Raw genomic sequence first — 17,929 nt, 5'->3', positions numbered from 1 at the left:
TGTTGAACGAAGTTCTATCTATAATAGAAATGAAAAATATACCGAAAACTTCAGTCTACAGATCAACAAAACCAACAAATAAAATAAGAAATGAATATACAGGAACAGTATCTTTACTAATAATATTCAACAGAGTATGTCTGTCGATTTATTTGTTGCAAGCCATAACTCCGTCCGTAGTGGACCGATTTCTATGAAACCTTGATAGGTTGGTTGGAAATTTCCCTTAGATGATGCCCGAACTTTTCTTTTTTCTAAAACATAAAATTTGACGTCATCTGGAGACGATGTCGATTTCAACAGTAGAAAGCGTTGAGAAAGGTTTGTCCCGACAGGGTGGTTGAAAGCTCAAAACTACTGACTCGGTTGTTTCTTGACTGCATTCTCGAGAGCGCCCCGGCCGCGCGTGTTTGGTGTAGCGGTCTACGCAGATGACTCTCACGCGTGGGGCGGTGAGTTCGTTACCGCCAGGTCGGAATTGTTTTTTTTGGCTTTTTGTTTTGATAGGAAAATAGACAGCCAATATATTAAAGTTGTAAATAGCTTCGTTATAGCCAAGATTTTGTAGAACAAAAGGGTGGAGTAGCTATCTTTCTGTTGACACTGTACACACCGCTCAAACTCTGTCACAATGGATGATTGAGTTCCAACTTTGACGGTGTTTAAAAAATTACAATCCTACAAACACCGAGTCAGAAACTTGATAGTAGTTAACAATAAGACTTTCGTCATCATGCAGCATTGCCACCGATCGATTAAAAATTCGAAAAGTGTTTTTTTAAAAGAACTTTAAGAATTTTTTGTGAACTACTGTCAGGTACGAATGAGAAGGATTGAAATCTAGACTGAAAAAGGGGCTTCTTTAACTTTTCAACTTAGAAATATGTAAAATAGTTTTAGTTTCGAAGTATTTCAGAGAAGAGAGGCGGCATCGCCGCCGAACAGTGAAAAATTTAGAAAGCAGAACTTTTTGGATCAAACCAAACTAAAAAGAAGATTTCCGTGTATATGAAAAAAATCTTGAACGAATTTGGGGGAAGGAGGCGGCAACGCCGCCGATAAGTCAAAAACTTCAAAAGAATACTTTAAACGCTGTTTTTGAAGATGTGAATAGGAAATTCTCTTTTGGTGAAGGGTTTCTCAGACAGGCAAAAACACATTTTCTGTATTTAGTACAATTAATTCAAAGACCCAGATGTCTCAACCATTAAATAAGCGACTAGGAGTATAGAAAATGAACTAACACTTTTCAAGAATTGATGGTGAATTCTAGAATAAGGATTTGTCTGAATATGGCCTTAGTTTGCCTTCAGAGGAGGGAGGCGGCATCGCCGCCGATCAGTCAAAAGTAAAAAACTTAACATTTAGAGGATCACCTGCCTTTTGATGAGAGGGAAAATAGAGTTACCAAGTTCCTGCTTTTCTGAAGTAATTTGTCGAAATCTTATCAGAAAAGTAAGGGTGTTTTAATTGTTCTCTCTAGAACGGGTTGCTCAGCTAATAAAGACTACTAACAACTGAAGCTAAGTTATAGGACCAGAAGAAAAAGAGAATTCTGAGAACCCGACTGTTTGAACCATGTGAGAAGCGCCGCAGGCGCGTTAACACTTAGAAGGGTGGTGTTGAGAAGGAGGTTCAGTCGCCGTTAGGCGACGTGAACCGACTGGTAAAACTATAATAAATAAAGAGTGAACGTACAGTATTGATCTGGGCCACTGACTGGGTCTAACTGTAGAAATGAGGAGGAAAGGAAGGGTAGATCAAACCAGAAAAAATAGGTCTACTCTTTTTTTCATAGCAAAAACTTGTACACATATTTCTCAAATATTAAAGCGTGAGAAAAAACAGAAAAATGATATTGGGACCATGAAACATTATTTTCTGTTACAAGCAGTTAACAAACATTTCCAATTGTTCACATAGTTTCAGTACACACCACCATGGAAAATTAGTCGTCAGGCAACATTCGGTAATCTTTTTTTTCTATTTCTCCAAAAGTAACTTACCCAATCTGTTTCAGAGGATACACATTTGTGCAGTAGGTGGTGATGTGAAACGATAACTATGTAATTTGTTCCTGGTTCTGAAAAAAATGGAATACACTAGCTTTTTGTATAATAACAGTAAAGAAATTTATAACAAACTAATTATTCTACTCGATTGAATAATTACATCAAAGTTCTGAAACAGTAAAACTTATATGTTTCAGATGAGCGGTTTTGGGTACCAACTGAACCTAGTGAAATTTACAGTTTCAACTCTGATTGTATCATTCGTCCATCATTAGTCCTTGTCGTATTGTTAGCAGGTAATTTTTTAGTTGTTGAATCTAATCTATCCCTTTACCATTTCTTTCCTATGCCAACAAGTATTTCTCACCTAAAAATATCGTACCACGGAAGATTGAAAAAAGATCACAATTCATAATTCACAAAGTTGAGAATTTTACAGTTTCACTCTAACAATTTTTTACAGTCACTTGTAATTGGAGTCGCTTCCTGAATATATAGTTGAGAAATCGTTATCATGAAGCTTTATGATTAAAAATCTTCCAAACAAATGCAGTTTTATAAATGTTTGATACAGAGATTATTTGCATTATCGATGCTAACGTTATCGTATTAAACACCCTAAACATACATCTCTATTTTGTAAGAAACTTGATCACGTTTTCAGGTAAAAGCATATTAGGAAAATATTCCACGATTTTCTATTACATATTGCTACTGGTACCGTTTAAAGCGTTTTTATCTCTTAATAAATTGAAACAGCGGCATTTATAATTTTTCAACAACAATCTCTCACAATCAGTTTTCAATGTTCTGTTTCACAATTATCAAAAAAAAAATCCCGAATTTCTCACTTTAGTTGGTCTTTTGTTCCCCCGCTATCCAGTTCCACTGCACCTGAAACGCACCGGTATCCTAATCTCGATCTCCATCTTGTCGCCGAAAAAGTCCATTCAGGAGGGAACATGAAGAATTTCAATGCATTGGATTTCTGATTCAGCTGACACATGTTATTTTGTTTTTAGGTTGTGAATACTTTCATTGAAAATAAAAAGTTATATTGATACCAGAGCTGTGCGAAAGTAAAATTTTCGAAAAAGGAAGACGGAAGGAGGAAGGTTCCGAACTCGGAAGTAGGAAGTTAAATTTGAAAATAACAAATTGGAAGCAATTTTTTCTAGTCATCTCTGAAAACGAATTTTGGCGTTGTTTTGCATACAAAATTTCATTAAAAACCGCCAAAATTCCGCAAATCCCGTCGAAAATTTCGAAAATTTCGTAAATTTTTTACACAGAAGTCGGAAGCAGAAGTCGGAAGTAAATTTTCTAAAAAGGAAGTCGGAAGAAGGAAGAAGGAAGTCGAAGGAAGGAATTCCGCACAGCTCTGATTGATACGTTATGTTTATGAGAGAAGCTTGGACCGGTAGTTTTACCTTTCAGGCCATTTCAAACTTTTTGAAATTAACTTTTATACAACCGTGTTTGTCAAATTCCAGTGTGAAATAACAACAGTTGGTGAGTGTTAAATAGGGTGCGCGTGGTCTAGATCTTTGCCCCGTGACATATACGAAACCTCTATAAAAACATTGAGAGAGAGGTTGAGAGTTAGATGAAAGATTTTAAACATTTTTCGACTGTGTCCTAATAAACTGAATCGAAACTGGATAAGATACTTCAATTTTGTGTTCCCATAATCTAAATTAGACAGAACTTTATGAAAAGTTCAAATTTTTAATAGTTTTTTTAAAATCGAAAGTGACAGCTCTAATATTTTTTATGAACTTGAACTACATACTTTTCAAATCTTCAAAATTCAATCTACAAACTTGCAATCAATGTTTCCTTGAGTTTGTGAAGTGTTACGGTGATTGTAAAACAGAAATAATATTCGGCAAAAATTTTGGTTTAAAATGAGTCGATCTGGATTGAATATTTCTGAGTTCGGTCCGGCCGGTGACAAGTCTGAATGAAACCGTTATATATTTTTTATGAGTTTTTTAACAAAAAAAAAATGATGGACCCATTGTGATTAAATATTTGATTTAATTCAAGTTGGCATTCTGAACAGTAGTTTTTAAAACAAAATTCAATTTAAATCTTCATACTTGTCAATGACACTAACGTTCCTAGTCAGCTGCACTAACGTTCCTAGTCAGTGTAAATAAATGACGAAATCAGTTTAAACTGATAGTCATTTATACTATTCACGTCAACTAGTCGAAAGGAAATGATTATCGATATAGTCATAATCATTTTAGAAATGACGAAAACGATAGTCGATTCAGCTGTTTCGTCAAAACTTTTTAAAAATAGTCGAAACAGTATGAACGTAAATAGCCGGAACGTGAGTATTCAGAGAAGAAAAAAGAAAGAATGTTAGAAAATTTTTAAAATGAAGACTCATTTTCTCAGTCATTTACGTCGTTTTGATAGTGGTTTTTTTCATTTCCGATAGTCAAATTACACTGTGTTTTTTAAATTATGATATTTTGATTATCATTTTACGTCATTAATCGCATGACGAAAAATGACTAACTAATGATTAGGAACTCTACTTATCATTTGACTGATGGGATTCTTTTTTTGAATTTTAAAACCCTAAAAATAATTTTGTCTTTTTATTTTTTCAAAATTCTCATAATCACGTCTTCTGAGCCAGAAACGATGATAAAGCATATGGAAATCGGCAGCGGAAATAGGAAAAACGTCGCTTTATCTAACCTTGCCCCGACGGCCTTTCCTTTTGGCCGCAAAATTACGTTTAGTTCGTCGCCGCGTTCGATCTGGCAAGTTACACAGGTAAACCGCCATGGATCCATGATGGGTCCATATACGTCTATATCGAATACGGATCCGCATAGGATCCATAATGCGTTCACATTTAAAACGCGGATCGCGCGCGGATGGAATATGGATAGGGAGGCTGTCGGTCGTCCTCGAATTTTCGTGAATCGCGGGTGCATCCATATAGGATCCATATAGATCCACGCTTTACAGCTCAACATACCCCAAAAGTTCCTTTTTCAATTGTTGAAAACCGCGTGTTTCTCGAAACTTCACGGGCCGAGCGGGTGAAAATTAGGAAATAGGCAAATGAACATTCTAACAATGTTGCAACTTTTTTGAGATACACTTACCGACTTTTTGAAACAGTGTATCATATAATTTTGCTCGGTATTTTGTAAGTTGATGATTAAAAAAAACTTTAACAAGGGCAGAACCTAGTAAAAACAATGGGGGTAATTTTTATTATCTATTATTCGGTAAAACATTCAGATAAAATTATAAAAGACCAGAAGGAGAATACAACAAAATAGAAGATCAATTATTATACTGGGTCTGGGTGGAATATAAAGCATTATCATATCTCAAGCTGAAATTCTCTTCAGAACAACCATTTTTCGTCGACAGAATGCACACGTCGGGTTAGCCATGAGCCATTTGATACCACACTGAAAAAATTAAGTCACTGTTTTTTGATCATTATAAAGCGCTTTAAAATGTTGGCTGCATCGATCAGTATAGTGCACACTTTTCACATTAACCAACCTCCTCATGAACCTCTTTCTCATCCCCCGCATCTCAGAATCCGATGTCTTTCTCTCTTTCTCTCGAAACAAATGAAACAGTGAGTGTCTTCTGATATCTCCAACGGCTTCTTTTCCATCTCAAGTCGATATTTCTCCAGAAATTGCTGGGATAAGGTGGGGAGTTCCCAGAGTGGGAGGAGATCCGAGCAGTCATGGGTTCTCTGAAAATGGGGGGACATTTTTGGTATAGTTTTGTTGGTTGAAGAACACTTGTTACCTCAATTTTCTGAATATTCAATTCCAGAGCTTCCATCAGAATACGAGTAGACACTTCCAGTTGGGTGAGCTCATACCTTGCGAGATCCTCCGTTTCAGCACAATCAGAATTGGAGATCAATCTGAAATAACTTTAGTTTGTTATCTTCGTTTTCATCTTTCCATTTCAGCTCTACCTCTCAACCATATTCCTCGCTTCTTCCAACCGTCTATCCTTGCTGAAGTCATCCTTGATTTGCTGAAATTCCAGAAGCTTCTGTCTCCAGTCAGTGACTACTGGGGCCGGGGGAGCACCAAGTCGGTGTTGCTCATTTTTCTGTTTCAGAATGGAGACTTGTTGTTCGAGACATAGATTTATCGATTCGAGTCTGGCAAATTATACTTATAGGTAGGTCAGTCAAAAATGTACTTGCCAAGGCCCGGATACTTGGCGCCAAAATTCGAAATTGAAAACAACTTTTTTTCGCCAAAAAGTCAAACATTTTCGACTATGATTCAGAATTAGAAGAAATTTTGAAAAATCATCAGAAATGTTCCCATTTTCGATGAAACATTGAATTTTTGTCAATTTTTTTTTCTTCAGATTTTCAGGTAGTGAGCTCCGCCCCTATTAGGAATCTCGCGCAGCATAAAAATGGTCGAAACTTTGTTTTGCTTCAGGTTTTTCAATTTTTCGGTTGAAAATATTCAAAATTTAGCCATTTCTTTAATAATTTCAATTTTGATTCAATTTTTGCCCTTCAGTTCTTTCCGGGCCTTGTCGGGTCGGGCTGGCCTTAACAAGTACAGTCAAAAGCCCTAATGACTCACTCATTTTTCTCAACTCTCAACACTTTTTCGGTCTCAGTCTTCTAGAAGATTCTGGCACGGAGCTTCTCGATTTCTTCGTCTTTTTTAGAGTAGGCGGAAAGTTTTCTGAAAAAAGTTACACATTGAAACAGATCACCCTGAATACTTGCTGTCTCATTTGTTTCATCTCCTTCTCCATCTCCTTCACTTTTCTTTCCAATTCATCAGTCCTCTTCGCCTTTTTCTCATACTTCTCCGCTTTATTCTTCGCCAGTTTCACCTCTAGTTTAGCTTCATTGCATCTCTCACTTGAACGGAAACACTTTTTGCATGCATTGGATTCCTTGGAAAGTGTTGAAGAGGTAGATGTGATCTTCTCTGTCTCAGAAGTTTTGTGGCTATTCACCATTTCCTCCAGTCTCCCCATAGTGATAACTCTATCCTTCCCGCTTGCAAAAACAAGTGCTTGACACTCTTGAAGCAGTTGTCTCCGGATGACATCAAATTCCTCATTGAGTATCTTATCGAGTCTCGGTTGTCCAGAATTTCTCCACATCTCATCGAAAGAATTCTCACAAATTCTCTCGAAGACACTCACTCTGACAGCACGAATTCCTCCTTCTCCTCTTGAAAGAGGCGAAACCATTCCGATGCAAGTTCTGATGTAAACATCCAACATTTCCTCCGCCAGCTGTGATTTCCTGTTCTGGAACTCTTCAACGGTAGGGAATGGGCGGTCGGTGACTTTTTTGATATAAACCATAGTGTCTTCTCCAGTCCCCGATGGCATTATACCGTGTCCACCACGAATATTCCATTGGGAAACAATGAAATGCTTTGTCTCCTCATCTTCTTCAATAGTAGAGACACCTATAGCAATGTTATCACATTGCTCCTGATTCAACTCGAAGGGAGTCGAGTCTTTCAGATTCATGAGATTTGGTGTCGGGCTGTCCATTGGCTTCTTTTCAGCACGGGGGCCAGGAAGGTTCTCCTTCTTCTCATCAGATTCCAAGCACCTAGCTATCGCCGCTTTGACCTTCATGGCGTTCTCGTTGGTTTTCACTGAAACGGCGCATCCTTTTCCCTTCTTTTCCAATTTCTTCTGCTGAACAGCGAGTTTCCGAAGTTCCGTAGCTTCACGCATTTTCGCGTATCCTGAAAGTTTCGTGTTCTAGTTGTTTCCTGTTTAATATCACTCACGATAATCAGTCTCCGAAGGAGTCGAGTACCCCATCTGGTCGATTGAAGCAGTTGTCATTGTTGAATGATGCTGCTAAAAATTGTCACTACATTTCAACAAAACCAACAAATAAAAAAACAAAATTAAAATAACAGAAACAGTATAAAAATTATAATACATTGAAGAGTGAACGTGCAATATTGATCTAGGCCACCGGCCGGGGGGGGGGGGTTCAACGGTAGAAATGAGGAGGAAAGGAAGGGTAGGTCAAACCATACGAAAGTAGGTCTACTCTTTTTTTTTCATTACAAAAACTAGTGCACATACTTCTCAAATATCAAAGCGTGAGAAAAAACAGAAAAATGATATTGGGACCATGAAACCGTATGTATTTTCTGTTACAAGCAGCTAACAAACATTTTCAGTTGTTCACATAGTTTTAGTATATATAGTCGAGTCACAATGGTCCTCAGGCAAATCGGCTACCGTTTGTTCTATTTCTCCAAAGGCAACTTACCAAATCTGTTTGAGAACATATACATTCGTGTAGAAATGTGAAACGATAACTATGTACGTTGTTCCTAGTATCGAAAAATGCAATACACTTGCTTTTTGTATAATAACAGTCAAAACAAATTCATAACAGACTATTTATTCTACTCGATTGAATAATAACACCACTATTTTGTAACAGTAAAAGTAATATGTTTCAGATAAGCGATTTCTGTATCAGCTGAACCAAGTGAAATTTCCATTTTCAACTATCCTTAAAGTTTTTCCTTACTGTTACCGAGAAGTCTTATCTAATAACATGAGGTTGCAAATCTAGCGAACGAAAAATTGATATTACCCAGAAATAATTAACAAACACTTTATTAAACATCCAATACAGTAAATAATTATCACATATTAAAATTGTTCAAGTACATAAACTCAGGTAATTTTTTAGTTGTTGAGTATAATCTATCACTTTTCCATTTCTTTCCTAACAAGTATACCCATCTAAAAATATCGTACCACGAAAGATTGAGAAAAGATCACAAGCACCTTTTCAACACTTATCTGTTTTATACAACTCTTGTTTGCGGGGATTGGAAAAAACAGAAAAAATTTCTGGCTCTGCTCATATAGAGTTTTCGTATCCGTAAAAATGTTTTCAAAATCAACATCTCCTTCTGCGACTGAAGGAAAACATCTTCAAGATTTCAGAGAGCCAGTAGTAGAATTTCGATTTCCAAATTGTTGTGCCAATTCTGTATTATAAAAATTTTCAAGAACAGTTACAAAGAAGTTAGAAACAACTACAAGCAAGAAACGTCTACCGTATTATTATAAGAAACTTCAGAATTAAAAAAAATCTTGGTATCATGTTTTAATAATTCACAAAGTTGAGAATTTTACTGTTTCACTCTAACCATTTTTTACAGTCACTTGTAATTGGAGTCACTTCCTGAATATATAATTGAGAAATCGATATCATGATGCTTTATGATTAAAAATCTTCCAAACAAATGCAGTTTCATAAATGTTTGATACAGAGATTAATTGCACTATCAATGCTTACGTTATCGTATTAAACACCCTAAACATACATTTCTATTATGTAAGAAACTTGAACGCGTTTTCAGGTAAAAGCATATTAGAAGAATATTCCGCCATTTTCCATGATTACATGTTGCTACTGGTACCGTTTAAAGCGTTTTTATCTCTTAATAAATTGAAACAGCGGCATTTATAATTTTTCAACAACAATCTCTCAGTTTTCAATGTTCTGTTTCACAATTATCAAAAAAAAATCCCGAATTTCTCACTTTAGTTGGTCTTTTGTTCCCCCGCTATCCGGTTCCACTGCACCTGAAACACACCGGTATCCTAATTTCGATATCCATCTTGTCGCCGAAAAGTTCATTCAGGAGGGAACATGAAGAATTTCAATGCATTGGATTTCTGATTCAGCTTACACATGTTATTTTGTTTTTAGGTTGTGAATACTTTCATTAAAAATAAAAAGTTATATTGATACCAGAGCTGTGCGAAAGTAAAATTTTCGAAAAAGGAAGACGGAAGAAGGAAGGTTCCGAACTCGGAAGTAGGAAGTTAAATTTGAGAATAACAAATTGGAAGCAATTTTTTTCTAGTCATCTCTGAAAACGAATTTTGGCGTTGTTTTGCATACAAACTTCCATTAAAAACCACAAAAATTCCGCAAATCCCGTCGAAAATTTCGAAAATTTCGTAAATTTTTTACACAGAAGTCGGAAGCAGAAGTCGGAAGTAAATTTTCTAAAAAGGAAGTCGGAAGAAGGAAGAAGGAAGTCGAAGGAAGGAATTCCGCACAGCTCTGATTGATACGTTATGTTTATGAGAGAAGCTTGGACCGGTAGTTTTACCTTACAGGCCATTTCAAACTTTTTGAAATTAAGACGCACTCTCTGAGTCAATCGAGCATCGATCAACTGACCGTAGGCACACGAAAAAAGTAGACCATCTCCGATTTGCCTATAATTTTGATCCAAGATAGTATCAAGTGTTCTCAGCAAATAGGGGTACTTTTTGGCCAGGTCCGTCACTGAGTACCTAGAAAAATCAAAAAATCGATATTTTTCGAAAATTTTTCCTGAAGAAGTTAGGAATGAAATCTCAACGGGAAATTATTGTAGACACTATTTTAAGCATTTTTTGTGTTCAGAAGAAAATTCCAGCTCAACACCTTCATTGTGAAAATTTTCAAAATGTGTGAATTTTTCGGGTTTTTTTCATGAAATCGTTTTTATCTCGTCAGTGACACGAGAAGACGGGCTTTTTTATTTTAAATTCGGAATCTACATAAAATTTGGTATTGGAAACATGCTGTCCCTACTCCTATCTCTAGACCCAAAGAAAGATTTTTTGGGAAGAATGAGAAAAACTGCGATTTCAATTTTCAAGTCCTTCCAGTAAATTATTTTAGATGTTTCAGAATAATGGTTTTTTGAAGTTTTTCATTCAATCATGTCATTTTTATTCAGTTCCGGTACATTTTTCGATCATACCACAAAAAAATTTTCAAAAAAATTGAATTTTTTGATTTCTGAAAATTTTCTCCCGAATTGAACCATTCCGACTGAAATGTTAAGGATAGCATTATGAAATCAGGAGAATATAACTGGAATATTCTTAAGGTTTATGAAAAACTTGATTCCCACTGTCGGGTCACCTGCTACTTACGCGTTCATGGTGAAATTCAGCGAAATTTTCAACTACGGAAGTTGGTGCAACGGTACTTCATACTTGCAACGTTATTTGACAGGGAATTGCGATGAAGATGACAGAAGTAGTGAGAAAACTGCAAAAATTGATAGATTCAGCAAGATTCACGAAAAAAAAACTTGAAAAGTTTTTTCCTGATATCCATAAAAAGGTCAGACCATTGAACATTTATGAGTCCTAATTTTTTAAAGCTTTTTTTCGTGAATCTTGCTGAATCTATCAATTTTTGCAGTTTTCTCACTATTTCTGTCATCTTCATCGCAATTCCCTGTCAAATAACGTTGCAAGTATGAAGTACCGTTGCACCAACTTCCCAAGTTGAAAATTTCGCTGAATTTCACCATGAACGCGTAAGTAGCAGGTGACCCGACAGTGGGAATCAAGTTTTTCATAAACCTTAAGAATATTCCAGTTATATTCTCCTGATTTTATAATGCTATCCTTAACATTTCAGTCGGAATGATTCAATTCGGAAGAAAATTTTCAGAAATCAAAAAATTCAATTTTTTTGAAAATTTTTTTGTGGTATGATCGAAAAATGTACCGGAACTGAATAAAAATGACATGATTGAATGAAAAACTTCAAAAAACCATTATTCTGAAACATCTAAAATAATTTACTGGAAGGACTTGAAAATTGAAATCGCAGTTTTTCTCATTCTTCCCAAAAAATCTTTCTTTGGGTCTAGAGATAGGAGTAGGGACAGCATGTTTCCAATACCAAATTTTATGTAGATTCCGAATTCAAAATAAAAAAGCCCGTCTTCTCGTGTCACTGACGAGATAAAAACGATTTCATGAAAAAAACCCGAAAATTTCATGAATTTTCAAAATTTTCACTATGAAGGTGTTGAGCTGGAATTTCTTCTGAACACAAAAAATGCTTAAAATAGTGTCTACAATAATTTCCCGTTAAGATTTCATTCCTAACTTCTTCAGGAAAAATTTTCGAAAAATATCGATTTTTTGATTTTTCTAGGTACTCAGTGACGGACCTGGCCAAAAAGTACCCCTATTTGCTGAGAACACTTGGTACTATCTTTGATCAAAATTATAGGCAAATCGGAGATGGTCTACTTTTTTCGTGTGCCTACGGGTGATCGAACGAGTCAGAGAGTGCGTCTTAACTTTTATACAACCGTGTTTGTCAAATTCCAGTGTGAAATAACAACAGTTTGTGAGTGTTAAATGGGGAACGCGTGGTCTAGATCTTTGCCCCGTGACAAAACGAAACCTCTATAAAAACGTGCCGGTTGAGAGTTAGATGAAAGTTTTTAAACATTTTTCGACTGTGTCCAAATAAACTGAATCGAAATCGGATTAGATACTTCAATTTTGTGTTCACATAATCCAAATTAGACAGAACTTTATGAAAAGTTCAAATTTTTAGTAATTTTTTTAAAATCGAAAATTACAGCTCTAATATTTTTTATGAACTTGAACTACATACTTTTCAAATGTTCGAAATTGAATCTACAAACTTGCAATCAATGTTTTTTTAAAGTTTGTGGAGTGTTACGGTGATTGTAAAACAGAAATAATATTCGGCAAAAAGTTTTGGTTTAAAATGAGTCGATCTGGATCGAATATTTCTGACTTCGGTCCGGCCGGTGACAAGTCTGAATAAAACCGTTGTATTGTTTAAACGAATTGACAGGATGGAACAATTGCGAAGAAATACTTCATCTACTTCTAGTTGGCATTCTGAAACAGATATTTTATGAAATGAAATTCAATTCCTGCTTAATCTTGTCATGTTCAACAGTAATTATTTGACATTCCGAGGGAACATTGTTTTGAATTTTAAGACCCCAAAAAATAATTTTCAAGTTCTTTTTATCACTAAATTTACTGATGAGCTACTTTAATTCGTCATTTTACTCCAAGCAAAACTCAAAATGCCCCAAAAATTCCTTTTTCAAAAATGATTGTTGAAAACCGCGTGTTTCTCGAAACTTCACGGACCGAGCCGGTGAAAATTAGGAAATAAGCTCGGCAAATGAACGCTCTAACAATGTTGCAACTTTTTCGAGATACACTTACCGACTTTTTGAAACAGTGAGAACAAATCAGTTTCAGTTGTATCATATAATTTTGCTCGGTATATTGTAAGTTTATGATTTAACAAACTTTAACAAGGGCAGAACCTAGTGAAAACAATGGGGGGTAGTTTTTATTATCTATTATTCGGTAAAACATTCAGATAAAATTATAAAAGACCAGAAGGAGAATACAACAAAATAGAAGATCAATTATTATACTGAGTCTGGGTGGAAAATAAAGCATTTTCATATCTCAAGCTGAAATTCTCTTCAGAACAACCATTTTTCGTCGACAGAATGCGCACGTCGGGTTAGCCATGAGCCATTTGATACCACACTGAAAAAATTAAGTCACTGTTTTTTGATCATTATAAAGCGCTTTAAAATGTTGGCTGCATCGATCAGTATAGTGCAAACGGTTCACATTAACTAACCTCCTCATGAACCTCCTTCTTGCATCCCTTGCATCTCAGAATCCGATGACCTTCTCTTTTTCTCTCGAAACAAATGAAACAGTGAGTGTCTTCTGATATCTCCAACGGCTTTTTCTCCATTTCAAGTCGATATTTCTCCAGAAATCCCTGGGATAAGGTGGGGAAATCCCAGAGTGGGAGGAGATCCGAGCAGTCATGGGTTCTCTGAAAATGGGAAACATTTTTGGTGAGGTTGAAGAACCCCTGTTACCTCAATTTTCTGAATATTCAACTGCAGAGCTTCCATTAGAATCCGAGTAGACACTTCCAGTTGGTTGAGCTCATACTTAGCAAGATCCTCTGTTTCAGCACAATCAGAAGTGGAGATCAATCTAAAATAATTTTAGTCAATCCTCATTCAATTCCATTGTATTTCTACCTCTCAACCATACTCCTCGCTTGTTCCAATCGTCTATCCTTGCTGAAGTCATCCTTAATCTTTTGAAATTCCAGAAGCTTCTGTCTCCAGTCAGTGTCTACTGGGGCCGGGGGAGCACTAAGACGCTGTTGCTCATTTTCCTGTTTCAGAGTGGAGACTTGTTGTTCGAGGCGGTGGTTTATCGATTCGAGACTGAAAATTGACTTTTGTATCAGTCAGAAACGTACTTGTGAAAACGTGATTCTGAATTAGATAAAATTCTGAAAAATCATCAAAAATGTTCACATTTTCGATGAAATATTGAAAAATGCTTTTTAAAAAATTTTCATAAAATTTGGTTCATTTTTTGAAGCCGGGATTTAACCATAATGACTCACTCATTTTTCTCAGCTCTCAACACTTTTTCGATCTCAGTTTTCTTGAAGATTCTGGCACGGAGCGTCTCGATTTCTTCGTCTTTTTTGGAGTAGGTGAAGAGTTGTCTAAAAAAAGAGCATGGTGAAACAGATCACCCTGGTTACTTACTGTTTTATTTGTTCCATCTCCTTCTCCATTTCCTTCACTTTTCTTTCCAATTCATCAGTCCTCTTCGCCTTTTTTTCATACTTCTCCGCCTTATTTTGCGCCAGTTTTGCCTCTAGTTTAGCTTCATTGCATCTCTCACTTGAACGGAAACACTTTTTGCATGCATTGGATTCCTTGGAAGATGTTGACGAGGTAGACGTGATCTTCTCTGTGTCATAAGCTTTTTGCCTATTCACCATTTCCTCCAGTCTCCCCATAGTGATAACTCCATCCTTCCCGCTTGCAAAAACAAGTGCTTGACACTCTTGAAGCAGTTGTCTTCTGATGACATCGAATTCCTCATTGAGTATCTTATCGAGTCTCGGTTGTCCAGAATTTCTCCACATCTCATCGAAAGACATCTCACAAATTCTCTCAAAGACACTCACTCTGTCTGCAGGTATTCTTCCCTGAACACGTGAGACCATCCCGATGCAAGTTCTGATGTAAACATCCAACATTTCTTCCGCCAGCTGTGATTTCCGGTTCTGGAACTCTTCAACGGTAGGGAATGGGGATTCGCTGACTCTTTTGATATAAACCATAGTGTCTTCTCCAGTCCCCGATGGCATTATACCGTGTCCACCACGAATATTCCATTGGGAAACAATGAAATGTTTTGTCTCCTCATCTTCTTCAATAGTAGAAACACCTATAGCAATGTTGTCACGTTGCTCCTGATTCAACTCAAACGGAGTCCAGTCTTTCAGATTCATGACATTTGGTGTCGGGCTGTTCATTGGCTTCTTTTCAGCACGGGGGCCTGGTAGGTTCTCCTTCTTCTCATCAGATTCCAAGCACCTAGCTATCGCCGCTTTGACCTTCATGGCGTTCTCGTTGGTTTTCACTGAAACGGCGCATCCTTTGCTCTTCTTTGCTTTCTTTTGCTGAACAGCAAATTTCCGGCGTTCCGTAGCTTCACGCATTTTTGCGTATCCTGAAAGTTTCGTAATCTACTTGTTTCCTGTTTAATATCACTCACTATAATCAGTCTGAGAAGGAGCCGAGTACCCCATCTGGTCGATGGGAGCAGTTGTCATTGTTGAACGAAGTTGTATCTAGAAATGAAAACTAAACATGAAACAGTCTACAGATCAACAAAACCAACTAATAAAATAAGAAATAAAATTGCAGGAACAGTATAAAAATTCTACTAAATTAAAGAGTGTACGTACAGTATTGATCTGGCCCACCGGCTGGGTCTAACTGTAGAAATGAGGAGGAAATGGGGACCTTCTCCAAGAAAGAAGAGAGAGGGAGGAGGACACACAAGAAGGAAGGGTAGGTCAAACCAGAAGAAAGTAGGTCTACTCTTTTTTGATTGCAAAAATTTGTACACACATTTTTCTCAAATATCAAAGCATGACAAAAAAAAATACAGAAAAATGTTATAGGGACGATGAAATCTTATTTTCTGTTACAAGCAAGTAACAAAATGTTTTGATTGCTCACATAGTTTTAGTCTACAGAATCGATTCGATGGGATAAAAATGTTAAAAACAGAGAAAAGTTGTAGGGACCATGAAACCTTAATTTCTGTTACAAGCAGTTAACAAACATTTCCAATTGTTCACAAAATTTTAGTCTATAGAAGCGGTTTCCACTGATCTTCAGGCAACATTCTTTCATATTTCTTCTATTTCTCCAAAAGTAACATACCGAATCTGTTTCAGAGCATGCACATATGTGCAGGTGGTGATGTGAAGCGATCACAAAGTTGTTGCTAGCTTTGAAAAATACAATACACTTGCTTTTTGTAAAACTTCCAACCAGGGGTGTGCGGAACGGAATTCGTAATTCCGAGAAATTCCAAAAATCGGCTCATTTTCGGAACGGAATTCCGATCGGGATATTCCGAAAAAAATTTTCGGAATGGAATTCCGAAAAAAAAATTTCGGAATGAAATTCCGATCGGAACATTCCGAAAATACATTTTCGGAATGGAATTCCGATCGGAACGTTCCGAAAAAAATTCGGAATGGAAGAGAATTATTGACTGTATTAAGGCGCATGCGCACTTTTCATGGCGGGTCTCGAACAGATTTTTTTCCGCAGTTTTCAGGCGCTTTTTTTTTTAAATTTCGTCTTTTCGCAGTGTTTTTTTTAAACAAAAAAACGGTTTTCAGCATTCGATATGGGTAAATGGGACAGTCTGTTGAAAGAAAATTCCGAAAGTCCGAAAATCGGAATATTCCGACATTCCGAAAGTCCGAAAATCCGAAATTCGGAATAGTCCGAGATTCCGAAAGTCCGAAAATTTGAAAATCGGACAATTCCGAGATTCCGAAATTCCGAAATTTTGAAATTCGGACATTTTTAGTGTCCGAAATTCCGAAATTTTCCTGTCCGCACACCCCTGCTTCCAACGGACCGGGCTGGGCCGAATTCAGCATTTCTCCCGGTCGGCATGGAAGTACAGTACTGTGAAATTTTTATATTTTGTCGAAAAATTTCAGATTTTTTTGAAAACAAAAATCTTTTAAACGATTTTTTGTAACTTTAAAAGTTTTTGAGAAATCTACTTGTGGAAAAGTAGGGTAAACTTTTGAAAAATAAAATTTTGCAAAAGAAACTGTAGCAAACATTCAAGCCAACCGGGCCGGGGCGGGCCCCAACTTTTCCGACGTTGGGAATTTCGCAAATCTCCTTTTTGTTGACCAACATCGCAGTGAACTATTTATTCTAATCGGTTGAAAAATTACACCAATGTTTTGAAACACTGAAAAAATTGTTCAAAATATACGAAAATCAAAATTAACTTTATTGAAGATAAGTCGCAAAAATAAAATAAACAAACGCAGGGAATGATACCACTAAGCGCGATTCTATCGGATGTGGTAGCTCACTTTCTTAGTGGTAAAGTGCAAGAATTCGGATTTCATTTTTGATCACAGAAATTCAGAAACTAACTTCAACCTGTCTACAGTACGATTTTTTCTTGTGTGTCTATTTCTCTACTGCAAATCGTGCCGTGCCTATGACAAAAACCCCGCCGAGCCGAGTAGGCCACTAGTGACAAATGACAGTTGTTCTTCTATGACTCTGCTCGGATTCATTTCCCAGTCGATGTACTATCCGTCTTTTCTCCTGAATTCGATGTGATGGTTCAGTGGTTTATTAAAACAGATTTATTGAGTACTTGATATCAGAATACAATTCAGAATCTAACCGATTCCTTAAAACAGGGGTATTAAAATAAGATATGAAATAAAACCTCGAAAACTTCATCAGTAGCAGGATTGTAACCATCTCCCGAATAGTTGCGTCCATTTATTTTCATCTGTCGTTCACCACCTCTCAAAGCATACAACAATTTTAGCGAAAGATTCTTCTATTCGAGCCATTGGAGATACTTCAGTGCAAACATTGAATTGTTGCCTCCACCATATCCATTTTCTGGTACATGTCCCACATCACCATCTTTGATGTATTCAT

General features: G+C 36.5%; 2 protein-coding genes across 2 annotated transcripts; both read right to left on the bottom strand.

Moving 5' to 3' along the window:
• Window positions 1-5,577: 5,577 nt before the first annotated feature.
• On the bottom strand, window positions 5,578-7,865 carry GCK72_012537 (uncharacterized protein; the record flags this gene model as incomplete). Its single annotated transcript, XM_053729196.1, has 5 exons — window positions 5,578-5,760; window positions 5,817-5,937; window positions 5,992-6,131; window positions 6,762-7,762; window positions 7,808-7,865. 5 exons carry the CDS (start codon window positions 7,863-7,865, stop codon window positions 5,578-5,580), a joined length of 1,503 nt encoding a protein of 500 aa, XP_053583968.1.
• A 5,466-nt stretch (window positions 7,866-13,331) lies between these two features.
• Window positions 13,332-15,534, bottom strand: GCK72_012536 (uncharacterized protein; the record flags this gene model as incomplete). Its single annotated transcript, XM_053729195.1, has 7 exons — window positions 13,332-13,415; window positions 13,513-13,716; window positions 13,763-13,883; window positions 13,931-14,122; window positions 14,308-14,412; window positions 14,456-15,431; window positions 15,477-15,534. The coding sequence occupies 7 exons, from the start codon at window positions 15,532-15,534 to the stop codon at window positions 13,332-13,334; spliced, it is 1,740 nt and encodes a 579-aa protein (XP_053583967.1).
• Between the last annotated feature and the right edge of the window lie 2,395 nt (window positions 15,535-17,929).

Source organism: Caenorhabditis remanei, chromosome IV (genome assembly GCF_010183535.1).
Source record: "Caenorhabditis remanei strain PX506 chromosome IV, whole genome shotgun sequence".
Classification (NCBI taxonomy): Eukaryota; Metazoa; Nematoda; class Chromadorea; order Rhabditida; family Rhabditidae; genus Caenorhabditis; species Caenorhabditis remanei.
The sequence above is the reverse complement of the archived record's forward strand: the minus strand, read 5'-3'. Positions and strand labels throughout refer to the sequence as shown.